Source organism: Chiloscyllium punctatum, chromosome 35, assembly GCF_047496795.1.
Source record: "Chiloscyllium punctatum isolate Juve2018m chromosome 35, sChiPun1.3, whole genome shotgun sequence".
NCBI classification, from domain to species: Eukaryota; Metazoa; Chordata; class Chondrichthyes; order Orectolobiformes; family Hemiscylliidae; genus Chiloscyllium; species Chiloscyllium punctatum.
The window spans coordinates 14,060,731-14,074,915 of NC_092773.1; the positions used below are offsets into that span (position 1 = coordinate 14,060,731).

General features: G+C 40.2%; 1 protein-coding gene across 1 annotated transcript in view; it reads right to left on the minus strand.

Moving 5' to 3' along the window:
• Positions 1-1,427: 1,427 nt before the first annotated feature.
• Positions 1,428-14,185, minus strand: part of ppp2r2aa (protein phosphatase 2, regulatory subunit B, alpha a) — an 80,990-nt gene continuing 68,232 nt past the window's right edge. The window contains exons 5-10 of the mRNA XM_072553996.1: positions 11,403-11,515; positions 10,355-10,532; positions 8,305-8,469; positions 6,350-6,519; positions 3,122-3,213; positions 1,428-2,527 (exon numbers count right to left, since the gene is read on the minus strand). Coding sequence (XP_072410097.1) covers positions 2,248-2,527; positions 3,122-3,213; positions 6,350-6,519; positions 8,305-8,469; positions 10,355-10,532; positions 11,403-11,515 — 998 coding nt within the window. The 3' untranslated portion in view covers positions 1,428-2,247. The remainder of the gene's footprint in view (positions 2,528-3,121; positions 3,214-6,349; positions 6,520-8,304; positions 8,470-10,354; positions 10,533-11,402; positions 11,516-14,185) is intronic.

Genomic DNA, 14,185 nt, shown 5'->3' on the forward strand with positions numbered 1-14,185 from the left:
CTCTTCCTCAATAGGGGGCTGAAGGAGACACAAAGTTTTTTTTAAGGCAAACATATATTGTTTTTTGATAAGCAAAGGTTATTGTAGTCAGCAGACACATGAATTAATCAGATCAACCATCACCTCACCGAATTGTGGAGCAGGCTCAAGCAACCAAGTGGTCTTTCACTGCCTCTGATCAAGACATTTATTGATGTTTATAATTTTTGTGGAAAGGTGCCTTCACTCTTTGTCTGGACACCAAAATGTCACCCTCAAGAACCACTAAGGGTATTTCCATTCAGCATTCAAGTTTTCAAAATTCCAACTGCCTCTGGATAGTGACCATCAGGGAATAAAAAGAAAATCCATCTAAGAGTTTGCTTGTTCAAGCATCACTGACACAAATACTCAGCATACGAGCAGGACAGCCTTCCAACAGCACAAGTAGCGACCAACCAATCTATTCAACATGAGGAATGCTTCCCAATGATGGGCACAAATCTGCAGAGGTGTGATACTATGTGCTTTGCGTTGAATCAAATAGCCTGAGCCAGTGTGGCAGTTCAGAAGTCATTTACCTCTGTTGACCAATTTGAGTGTGGAAAACATACAAGGTTGGTGAAGGAAAGCTAGGATAAAATTAATTCTGTCCAGTGGCCACACAACCTGGGTGAGGTGAGGCCCGAGGATGCGCAAAATGCCCAAGTAGTGTCATTCTGCATCACCCATTAGAAGTGTTTTCTAACATAACGAAATGCATTTAAATTGACTATGATGCAGAATTAATATCAAAATGAAGTTACAGCAATGGTTGAAAAACACTACTTAACGACAAGGAACCATTTCGGGTCTGCAAAGCAACAGCAAGAATTTCTCAGTTCCCGTGCATGTTTTGGACTTCTTGCTCTTTAAAATTTGAGAACTGGATCAATTAGTCGTCTGAATTCGGTTTTCATTATCAAATATGATCATGGAAATGGTTCCAGACAGCAACACGAGGAACTGTTTGATTTTATTTTTCCACAGGTGACTGTCATATTAATTTCCTTTCTTGCTCACCTCGTGACAAGTTCACAAACATTCAATTCATAGGTTTCAAGAGCTGAGAGCTGATCACCGTATTACACAGCAGTTTCACTTCAGCTCTGATAGAAACTGCACTGATCAAAATGAGCCATAACAATGGGTTGGACTTTTGACAAAAAAAAACCTCTCCCCGAACTTCTCACTACTTTTGGATCCCAATCTCAGTCTCCTCAACCAGGTTGACCAGGAATGTTTTCTCAAGGAGAAAGGGTAATAAAGTTCCATAAATTCAGAGTTATAGAGCAAAATTCAGAGGTTCAAATCAACCCACTTAAGTGGTATACATGACAACTACAGGAAACCAAAGTAAGAAAAAGAATAAAACAAATATGGACTTCATTAAGTCCACTGCAGCCCCATTGAAAATGCACAAGTTTATTAACACCGAGTAAAAAATACTTAAGGTTCAGATTCCAGCACAAACATCAGTAAAACTTACCGGTGTTAGACACATTCTTTAATGCATTCATTTAAAATAATAGTACATGGGTTTAACAGTTTACACATCATTTCAAAAAAGAAAAAGCACCAAATAAAGGAGCTATTTTTTATCATTTTTATTCAGTAGGTTTCTCTTGCGCCAGAAATGGCAAGGGCAGCAATATTACAGTTGGTTGTTAAAACATCTGTATGCAACAATAACCACCTGACTCACTGACCCAACTCTGACCTGCTCATGTCCTTTACACTCCAACAGGGCCAGGAGGAGTCTGTGAGGTCAGAGGAGGAATGTCACAAGCGTTAACAACAAGCTGTCTGTCGATAAAAAGAGGAGCGGGGAGGGGGAAAAGAGAACATTACAGTAATCAGGGTACACAGTAAAACATTGCCATATCATGACTGAAGGACTTCTTCTTCAAGACCTCACCACAATGGAAGGCAAAGGAGTGGATTAAATGAAGGTCTGATGCAGTAAAATGCTAATGTAGTGGCCCATAATTTGTAATGAAGAGACAACCTCCCTCCCTGCCAAATGACGAGCGAACATGGCCTGAATTTTGAGTGGGGTAGGGGACAGGAGCAAAAGAAACTTGGATAATGTGACTGGTGTGCGTTATAAATGGCACTGATTCAAGAGAGGAGCTGGGGAGGGGGCCGGTGGGCCTCTCTCTTACAAGATATAAAGGCTACGCTATCTTAACTAGGCAGGAATTGGATTCTTGCTTCACTGCACTTGTTTTAATTCACTTTGTCCTGGAATATATACAGATTGTTGGTTGTGGCTACAGCAATGATGTTGTCCTTAGGATGCCAAGCTGTGTGCAGGATCTTCTTGTTGAAGTCCAGACTATCAACACTAATCTCGTCCTTCTTCCTCTTGCCTCCTGAGCACACCCTGCGTGGCTTCAGGATAGCCCGTGGTTTGCTGTTCTCTCTTGAGGCCTCTAGCGTAATGTCCCGTTTTGTGTTTCTGTCGAACATTCTGAAAAAATTGTTGTACGACCCAGTCATGACAACACTAAAAGAGTTAGAAAAGAAAACAGCTATGAGCAAGTGAACAGGCATTTTAATAACTCTAAACACAAGATGCTGGCACATTCTGAAATGTTTGCTTGGCACCTTGGTACAAGATTGTACATGACTCTACTGGACATTTTCATTCTTGCAGTTTTGTTAAGTTCCTTCAAAGCAAATTTCAACAACCTCACCAAGGTCGTTTTGGGTTTCATCAGTGGGCAGGTAACGACTGCACTACCTTCAGCTCCCTCCCATCCTCTTTCCCCACTACCCACCTCCACCCCCAACAAGGCTGGGTTATCAATAAAGTTCCATACAAAAAAAGACCTGTGAGGCTCAAGGGTTTGCTGCCCAAGGCTACGAAGGAGCCAAAAGTACTGACCAACTGTTCTTACATGGTAAAATACACAAGACCTAAACATGTATTGCACAAACTGGTGCTGAGCACTGGTTCAAACCGTACCTGCAACACATGCATAAAAAAATCATCTGTTACACGATACCATACAGAGGCCACACAGTGTTCGCAGCAATAAGGACTGAACCAGAGGAAAATTAACAGTTGAAGATGTCATTGTAGAAGAATCAGCTGTACCTATCACAACCATTCCAACAACATTCGAACTTGTCAAAAATACAGTCGTTTTCATATAGCGAGCAGAGTTTGCTTCGGAGGTATTCGTGCACCTGTAAGAGTGAACAGTCAATTAGTACTGACACAGACAAGTTGCACTCAGTGAAGAGCAAACGGAGGGTACAACCAAGACAAAGCTATTTGTGTGAACAACAATAGTGTTGTTTAAAACTTCAAACATGAAGGTAGATTTGGTGCAAGTGACAAAGCCAAGCGTCAAATTTAGAAATGAATTGTTTTTCCATGACAAGTTGGATGCATTAGCAGAAACACCACAACTATTCTTTGTGCAAGCTTTTCTCCTCCATTTCTGCTTTTGTGATACATGGTTGCCCAGTCAAGATCATCTGGTTTCTTTTGTTCTTCAAACTACAGCTGAAAACTGCCCTCCACTTGTCAAAATTCCACTGCAACATCCAAATCAGTCAGTTAAATTTGGACATTGCCGATAAGTGGCAATTAACCTCTCCAATTCAGCACTTGTCTCTGACTGAAATTCCTGTTTCTTTCATCACCATACAATGACAGCCTTGTGGAGTACCAGCATGGAGACTCCAGCACTTCAAGCCAGCAGCTCATGCAGAATTACAAGCATGCAGTAGATGCTGGCCTTCCCAGTGATGCTCTCATCCCATGAATAAATCATTCAAACCAAGTTATTTCAGTATCACCATTTCAATTCCACACTGTGCTTCCTATTGCTCAAATTTAAGTACGGAAAAAAAACACAAATAATGTGAGGCAAACAGAGAAAAAAAGCAGTGTGATGGAACAGATACATTAATATCACAGGTACCTAAACAGCACAAGTGGTGGACCCAATCTTTACAAGAATAAATCCCAAACCTCAGGTTCAGGGTTGGTACCAGGCAATAAATTATATTGATAATGCTTCGATTAGATTAGATTCCCTACAGTATGGAAATAGGGCCTTTGACCCAACAAGTGCACACCAACTCTCCAAAGAAAAACTCACCCAGACCCATTCCCCTATCCTATATTTACACCTGACTAATGTACCAAACCCTATGGGCAATTTAGCATGGCCAATTCACCTGACCTGCACATCTTTGGATTATGGGAGAAAACTGGAGTGCCCGGAGGAAAACTGCACAGACACAGGAACAATGTGCAAACTCCACACAGATAGTCAGAGGCTGGAATTGAGCCCAGGTCCCTGGCGCTGTGATGCAGCAGTGCTAACCTCTGAGCCACCATGCCGCCCAGATCTCTACAAGAATCTGACACATTGACAAGAGAAAACGATCTTCACACACAACAGTGTTACTGTCAGTTTTATCTATCCAATACCACCACATTTATTGGTCCTACAGTGTTTCAACGTGTAGGCAAGTCAAGTTGCATTTGGAAGTGAATTTGGCTGAGTTGGTACTATCCTCACCTGAGCCAGAACAATTAATTTAGTTGCACTACAATTTCAGAAGCAACCATCTTCAGCTAAGATTACCAAGTCCTGTGATGCCTTGGTGACACCACTGAGAAAAAGTGGGCAGGCATGAGAAATGATACTGGCATGAGTACATTATTCATTTATGAGACTCAGTTTAACTTGCAGTTGCATAAACCAGATTCAGCACGACCAGAACTGAGCAATCAAGATTTGATCCAACTATTTGGCACAATAGAGGCGAAATTGGAAACTGTTTCTGCTGGTTGGGTAGTCTTGCATAAAATTAGAACTGGATCCTTTTGGAATGAAACTAGGCAACTCACATACAAAGAACGATCCAAGTTGAGAATTCTCTTCTAAACGGAGCAATTGATATTGTAAGAATTATAAATTTGAGATAATCGGATTTTCATTACCCTAATGTACCAATGCAAATCAGCCATTGTCTCATTTAATGGCTGAACAAGTTTGTGGGGTAAATTCTGTTTTTATATTTGTGTGGTCGGTTCATGCAATTAATGTACTGCAATTTTTCTGGAATTTTATTTCTTCGAAAACATGAGGTGCATTCCAGTTGTATGCTCTGTGCAAAACAGATCCACCATAAGGCAATGTATTGTGCGTATGTTTATAATCCCAGCGTTTAGATATCACCCAAACATGGAGGAGATCTTGTGGTGCAGTGACAGAATCCCTACTTATGAGTCAGTCGGCTTGGCTCAAGTCCCACTTCTTCTACAGTTGTGTGATATCTATGAACTGGTTGATTAGAAATTAAAAAGTCATCCCAGAGTGAAGTACAATCATCAATGCCCACATGTTGAACATCAAGTTTAAAAATAAACTGCTGAGCAGCCACACTGTATTTGCACCATCAGGTGTACTTCACTGTCCACCATTCACCTAAGGGTGCCTTTGTGCAGCATAGGTCAAGATATGTCAGCCTGCATTTCACATAAAGAGGATGCAGAACTAAAGGTACACATATTTGTGAACAAAGATAAACAACACTCTTTCAGGTTCTGTGCTCACTTTGAACAATTTCTCCCGCAATCAGATTTGCAGAATCAAGTGGCCTGAATGCATCATAAGCTGACAGTTTCATTTGGTGGTTGGATATCCATGAAAAACAATCACATTGATTGTTCTGATGCACTGTTAATGCACCCAAGTCACTTCTAACTTGCGCTGCATCTGACCTGCTAATGTTAGACACAGGACATGTGGTGTATTTAGTTTCTGTGGCATCAATGATGCTCACCTTGGTAATAACAAAATGAGAAGCATGCCTTGACGATTTGCATTTCATGACCACTGGATAACTCAAAAGCATGTGACACCAGTATTTTTAGCAGTGTAATCACCATTGTACTATAGGAAAGACAGCAGCCATGTGTTCAATTAACTCCCATAAGTCACGATGTGATAGGAAACAGACAATCAGTTCTTTTGTAACCTTGACGAGGGACGCACAGTGAACCAGCTATCAATAATTTATTGGGTATTGTGCTGTGGGATCTCTTTGGTCTTACTTCATCAGTTAGCTTGGGCCTCAGTCTAACTTGCAGTGTAAAATATGACACCCTTAACACTACAGCACTCCCTCAGTCCTTTGCCTGACTTCCATATTTTCCCTCGAGCCCTGAACTCAGGCTGGACCTGTAAACTAATGATTAAGATGCAACAAACTGAACCACAGCTGATAACAGCACATACGAGTAAACAACATCATAATCTCTCAGGAAATGCACATGAAAAAGTGATAGGACCCAGTGTACCTGGTATGTCTCCACAGGTCTGCTTTCCATATTTAAATCCCAGATTTTAACCGATAGGTAATCTCGCGTCATCATGTAGCGACCACTGTGACTGAATTTGACATCTGATATTGAAGATATTATTTCTGAGAAAAAGGATCTGTTACTGGGATCTTCAGGTTCTTCAAACACTGTGGATCGAAATCAAAAGTTGGGATGTGAACAGATCAAGTTAACCCTTCCATTCCTGTTCCATTTGTCCATAATGAACAAAATTTTGCCCTGGTTCTACTAGATATTCAGCATTACTTTTTCAGCAGAATTATGTTCAACTCCTATGATGGGCACACTGTTTTTGCAAGTAACTACAGTCCAGGTTAAGCAAGCAGAAAAACGAAGCCAATTCCGAAGAAGGGTTAGGGTCAGTACTGGACCAGAAATGTTAAGTCTCATTTTTCTCCACAGCTGCTGCCAGACCTGCTGAATTTTTCTAGCAATTTCTGTTACCATTTCCGATTTCCAGCATCCACAATTCTCTTCACTTTTTAATGAAGCCATAAACCCTGGTCAAAATACCAAAGACTAAAACCACAGAATTGTTTTAGATAATTTGCAAACATTCTTAATTATATGATGCTGCAGTACTCCAGGTGAATAACTTGCTCCATTCCATCATTGTGAAATGATCATTGCATTTTTCCAAGTGCAGATATTGTAGTCACGCAAATTAACATAAAAAATATATTTTGACGAGTAAATAATCGATCAGTTATAGAATAATCAAGATCAAACTGGTCACATGTTGAAGAATTGAGAAACAAAGGGTACCAATTTCAGATGAATACACATAAGGATGAGTGCAGAAAAATCCTTGTGATGCATCAAGTGATAAGGATCTGAAATGCACCATGGCTGATTTAGAAAGGTTCAACCATGGCTTTGAAAAGAAAATTCAACAGGCACCTGCAAAAAAAAACTGCAGAGCTAAAATGACAAATGTGAGAGCATGGAATTCACAGAGTATCTCCAAGGGAGCCTGCACAGAGAAAAAAGGTCGAAGGTCCTATAATCATCCCAAGATAGCATACCACTTCCATCAGGTCAGATTTCTCTCAGTGTGCCATTCACACACAACAATCTCTGACTTCTGAGAAGTAAAACTGTACAAAAGCAAATTCATCCAGAACAAAGATGGGATGGAGCAAGTTTGTGATGGGCAGAAGAGATTTTAAGGATTTGTTGAACAGAAAGGGACTTGGCGAGATGGCAGTGTTCACAGGCATTCGAGTGGAATGAGTCCCCATCAATCACCAAGCACGGAAAACAACCATTTGTTGGTGGCCTCAATGAAGGACACAGAGCTAAGGGAGGGCAGAATGATGATTTTTAACACTTGGGACAGCGTGGGGCCAAGGGATCAAACGGTATGAGAAGGAAACAGGAACAGGTTTGAGATGGATGCTCAGCTGTAATCATATCGAACAGAGGAGCTTGATGGGCTGAACAGCCTACTCCAATGTTTCCATGACAGAAAAAGATAAATGCATTGGTTTGGGGATAGAGACAGTGGGAAGCTTGGCATGATTACAAGTTTGAAGATAATGAAACATAGGACATGAAGCTCCAGCAATGTTGTGTCACTGTGCAGTGCAGAAATCAAACTCAGGATCTTCAACACTGCAAACTCAAGCAGTGTATGTTACACACAGCCATCAAGGAGGCCTCAAGTAATCTCATGTAATGCAGAAAATAACCATGCACTTAACAGCAAAAAACAATTTGGTGCCTGTCAGGCCCATGAATAGCTAGTCAGATTCCAACCACTCCTTGCAAACAGACTGCTTAAATCATAGTGGTTACCGAAAAATTACAGTTTGATGCTGCTAGCTTGCGATTTAAATACTTCAGTCTGACTGGTGCAAATGGAGCATTTGTGAAACACAATTCACTGAAGCATAAAGGTCTAAGAGACTTACATTTGGCATGCTTGTCACACAGGGCAGCTGCTCGCATGTCACACAGTCGAATGGTTCCCTTGCTACTGCTGTACACAAATGTGTTGCACTGATTAGGGTGGAACTCCGCTGCTGTAATCACCTCAGTCAGCTCCTCCATGTTAGCAGGCTTGATATCTACAATATCTGAGACACAGGTCGTCAAGGACAATATGCAAATTCCCAAATAGTCGAAACAACTTAAGACTGAGATAAGAAGGAAACTCTTTTCTGAGAGAGTTGAAAGTCTTGGCAACAACTTACTACACAGGGCTGTTAGAATCAAGGGTTTCAGGGAAAGGGCAGTCAAGTGCATGCTCTTGCTTGCATTTCTTATGGTTGAACATTAACCTGGCTGAAAGGTTGGAAAAGGTGCCTACAACTAAAGCATTTTAAATTACAGCTCAAAATTAAAAATTCCCTCTGGTTTCAAAGCAAGACAGAGTATGCACAAAAAGCCTTCAGGTTAAAAGTTTATCAAGTGTTACGGGTCATATTGGCAATTCATTTACATTTTTCAGCCAAAGACCATCAGCCGTATCCTAGCCACCTTTGCAGACTTATTCCAGCTGTAACCAACACCCACTAAGAGTATGTGGCCAAAGTATCAGGTATTTACATTTCCAACTAAATACACCCAAGTTTCAAATGTCTGTCAAGGCCAACCTGTTCTTCTCGCCATAATACACCAAGCAGAACAATGGGATAGCCTTTGTCAACTGGGTGCAACTTCTTTTCATGGCTTGTTACCAGGATCAAATCTTATGCAGGCACAAGTAAATTGCTTCCAACTGCATTTCCAAAACCAACACTGCCCTGCATTCACAAAGACTGACTCATTCAGTGCTGCCCATCCCAGGACACATGCATACTTCAATTGATATACCACTCACCCTTCTAAGCTCAACATTGAACTTTCCACCCATAAATATGTCACTCCACAACAGCTCCAACTGACTATAACATCAAAGCAAATGCTCTGACACAAAGGATGTGTCATGATTCAACCTATTGTGGCCTGCTCAGGCAGGCTACTGCTGTGTAACTTGCTAAGCAAGAAAGCAAGAGTTCTCCATCTGTGACTCATTTGCCTGACTTGACTGAATTATTTTGCCAGTGTGGGGAAAATAGTAGAGACTAATCTAGTTTCAGTTCAAGACTAATGACTCTTCTTTTAAGATCAACTGTACACTATAATCACATGGAAAACCCAGGTGGCCAAGTAAATGGTAAGGACCCATTTTGAAGCGAGCAAAACATAACATTATAGTTTTCTGCTCCATATTAATTCCTACCATAATCCCATTCCAGGGGTTTCAAAACATTTGTATTTCGCCAATAATGCAAAGCAATTCATAACTATTCATACATTCGAAGCAAACTCAATCAACAGCCAATATGCTCAGCTAACAACCATACACAGGGACAACAGGACAGTCATAAAATTCTCCCACCTCCAATTCCACTCCATCATCGACCTAGTTGTTTCTTTCTACTTCACCCAGAAGCCAAATACAAGGAGGGGGAGTGACGAGGGGGCATAGGTTTGAGGTGAAAGGGGAAAAAATTTAAAAGGGACCTAAGGGGCAACTTTTTCATGCAAAGAGTGGTGCGTGTATGGAATGAGCTTGCCAGAGGGAGTGGTGGAGGCTGGTACAATTACAATATTCAAACGGCATCTGGAGGGCATATGAACAGGAAGGGTTTAGAGGAACATGGGTCAAGTGCTGGCAAATAGGACGAGATTAGGTTGTGATATCTGGTCAGCATGGATGAGTTGGACAGAAGGGTCTGTTTCCATGATGTAAATCTCTATGACTCTAAGTGCCATATTATCAAATATGTCAAAACAAGCTCAGAATTGAGCACACGACATTTATAGCCTTCACATTTCAATTCCACACACATGTACAAACCATTTTTGGAAATAATGTGCTGAACTATCCATTGCACGTTAGAGGTCAGGTAGCCATTCATGCTGTCAAAAAATATTGGATGCAAAATCAATTCAAGTGCACTTCAGTAAGGATACTAAAACTTCTGTCTGTGATTTCTAAATGCCACAGGTTAATCCTAAGATCATCCGCTGATAAGTAAGTTTCATAGTCACTATTGACTGAAATAGAGTTTATGTGATATGTATGTGCATTAGCAAATATCCTTCGCGGGCTTGCTTCAACCATTAAATCCATCGGTTTGAATACTGGAACCTAGGAACAAGCAGAAACAACATGTTCAACTTGGGCCAATACTGAAGCAAATATAGTCCAACTAAGACACGTCACTGTAAAGCAACTCTTCGAAGATTTTTTCGAGGAGGAAAAACAGCCAAAATCATCCAGGACATCACTTCTCAAACTAGGTATCAGCAACATAAAAATGAACAAATCCTGGCCATATCATTGACCAGGTTTGAGATTATGAAGGATTCTAAAAGCAAAATCTTGCCCTAGCTTTGGTGAATTACAACTGAAAGGTCATTAACTTACAATCTCACACTTACTGTACACAAGCAATCACTCAGGTGTGGAATGATATGTCATCGGCATTACTTGCATAAGACAGACATAAAATAGCAGAAAGGGCAATTTTGAACTGCACAAGTGAAAAATTGACTCAGAAACAAGGGTCTGCCTCTTTCTGTGAAGTAAACTGTAGAAATGAAGTGTGAATGAAACACTAAATACAGACAAGTACAAAGACCAAAAAAAAAGCCTTGAGGCATTCTCAAAAGCACCAAATACTGAGAACAGAGAAATAATTTTGCCTGAGCTATCAGAAAACCAAAAACCTGCAGAACATAATCGATTTCCTTTAAGTGGAGTGAAGACACGATAAAATTTCAAGTTTGTAGTATTCTGACTGCCTGGGTCAGGAGCCACTGGTTTCTGTGATTAATAACAACTTGCCCCATGTTTGAATTTTGGGTTTCCAGATTTATTTTACCACCTCAAAAGAAAGGCCATTATTTACTTTTAACTTCATTCATCGTAATGACAAGCACAACACACAAATAATTCTTGTCTGTGTACAAAATAAATTTGTTAAAGTCAAAAATACAGTTTGTACTCAGGACTCACCTTAAGTGTAGTGACTGTGGCAGGGTCCCTGTATCTACCATCCTCTTCTTTCAAGTTATAACCTTCTGGCCGTTTGTCTCTTTCACTAATTTTCCACAACTTTATTGTTTTGTCTGTAAAACAAATTATTCAAGCCATTTATGATTAGTTGACTAAGTGGGATATTTTAACGTCTATCTGTGAAAACTAGTCCGCTTATTATTTATTGATCCTCCACAAATTAAGTCATTGCTAGCATAATGCCCATATGCCAACAAAATGGACATACTAAATTATTTGACAGACCAGTTTAAATTCTTTCCTTAAAATGGATGATTGCCATATTTTAAAATGGCTGTGACTAAACCCTGAATAAGCAATTTTACTGCTATAGCAATTGGCATGACAAAAGCAAATGTGTTGCTCCTTGCATTGTATCAAAGGCAAAGCCCAACCAACAAAGAATCAGGAGTGAGGTCTCTCCCAGCCAGTATGGAATGAGTAAGAGAATGGAAACCCACGTGACGTGACTTGGTGCAAATGGTTCCATAGTTAATTACAAAGTACACTGCATTCCGAGAAGAAACATAAAACCACCTCATTACCTGCTTGTCTGAAATGGAAGCCTCAGTCACATGACTGGATGTAATTTGTTTCAACTAGCTTCAATTAAACAGCTTTACTTTTGTTTGTTGTTCTGCTTGCAACATGGAAACATTACACACAGAGGCTACAAACCAACTTTTGTTCATATTAACTGTCAAAAAAAATCGGATTCCTGATAAGAAAGCTGTTCTCAAAGAAGTGAACTACTTCACAGCTGTCAAGTTCTACAGCTTCACCAGCAATTAAACAGGTCTGAACTGCAGCAAAGACGAGTGTAGAGCCAACTTGAAAACTCTTGAAAGAAGACTGACTGTACTCCTCAACTCATGTTAACAGATGCTAATATCTTGGATTTCAAGTAATTGGCAACTTCTTATCTTGGTTTTTTTCTTTTGTCTTTCTCGGATGAATGTGTGTGAATACGTATCCCAAACCATTCCCCTGGGTTTTGAATGCAGTCCTGAAATATTTTGCTGTGGGTCTTTTTGAATTTGTACTTCAATGACAGAATTGGTGGAAATGCACCATCACTTATTTTTAAATGGAAAAGCAAATATGAAAACATAAGACATCTTTGTCATGGCAAGATGACAACAACAGGGACATGAAATTCATCTCTCCTTCTTATTCCTGACAATCAGAAACATCAAATAACATTCAACTTTAACATTATAATCACTGCATCACAGCAGGCAATTAAATCAATGCCCCAACATCACCACAAAAATGCATACAAATTATCTCAAGGTTCACAAGCAGCAGATCCAGAAAAAGACTCCAAAGATGTCATCATGCCGAATACAGCAGGAATCATTCTACAGCAAGCAAGCTGTAAGCTGGCATGATAAATGCCATCTGTATATATCCAAACCCCACTCAAAAGCATTCAGGTAAATGGTCAGTTAATCGGTTTTTATTTTGGCTAACTTTAGACAAGATGGCACAGAATTGCAATGATCTCTGCAAGATGATTGTGGGCACCACTTCAACAAGCTTTATGGAGTTGAACAGACATCTTGGCTCAAAAAGGGACAGAAATACATGACCCATGTATTACAATGAAAGCCACAATCTTATACTCAGTTATGAGCACTTCACATAGGTAGCGACACCACACCTTGAACTTGTGTCATTTGTTCATGAACATAATCCAACAAAAATGGTGTGTCCTCACTGAATCCTGTGGTATTTGACAAAAACCTGGCAGGACTAACTGCACTCCAAATATATAAACTCAACAAAGGTATAAATTATCCAAGCCAAACGGCTGAAAAGCTTCAAAAGTTTGATCTGCATTCTTCAATACAAATTTCAATACATGCTTCAGATGGCAGTACACAGTTTTACTGGTGAGTGAAAGACATTCCAAAAGCTGAAGGTGGCAGATTTCTTATCCAATGTAAGGTCATCAGACAACCAGGTAGCTTCCAACACCCTTATTTTCAAGTGTGCTACGGACCAAACCGGTCCGAGAGGCGAGAGCCTAACTTGTTCTTATTTTAAAGGCAAGCATCAGACACTGCATTCCAGATGCAATTTGATTGGTCAAACTATTAGTCTTACCACTTCTTTGATACAAACTGCTGGTAAAGCTCAGCAGGTCTAGCAGCATCTGTGGTCAGAAATCAGATAACATTTCGGATCAGAGGAAGAGTCACTCGATCCAAAACGTTAAGCCTGATTTCTCTCCAAGATGCTGCTGAGTTTTTCCAGCAATTTCTGCTTTTGTTTGTAATTCACAGCATTTGCAGTTCTAGCAGTTTTTACACTTTCTTTATATACTATAGCAAAAATACAACAAAGATGAAAATGGAATAACAACACAAAAATAGATGCGCCAATGTAGTAACATCCCATAAACATACCCTTGGCAAAGGCAAAATCAGTGACCTAGATTGCCTCACATGTAATCCTCCAGTCCAGGAGGAAAAAGATCAAGAGAAAACTCCGATAGTGTGTGCTGCAGGTCGATGTACTGCAGCAACTATGACTGAAAAATGAAAACTAAAAACCCTGGTTCTATGGGAGCTACATCGCAGCCATCCAGGCTGCTTCTATTGTTCTTTAAATAGACTGTAAATAAAACCCCAACGCCCTGACAAGCCACTTACCTTTTTGGATTCAAATTGACAGCTCAACACCAATGCCCAAAAACATCAAGAAAAATCAGGACAAAATATACCTCTTATGCCCATAGT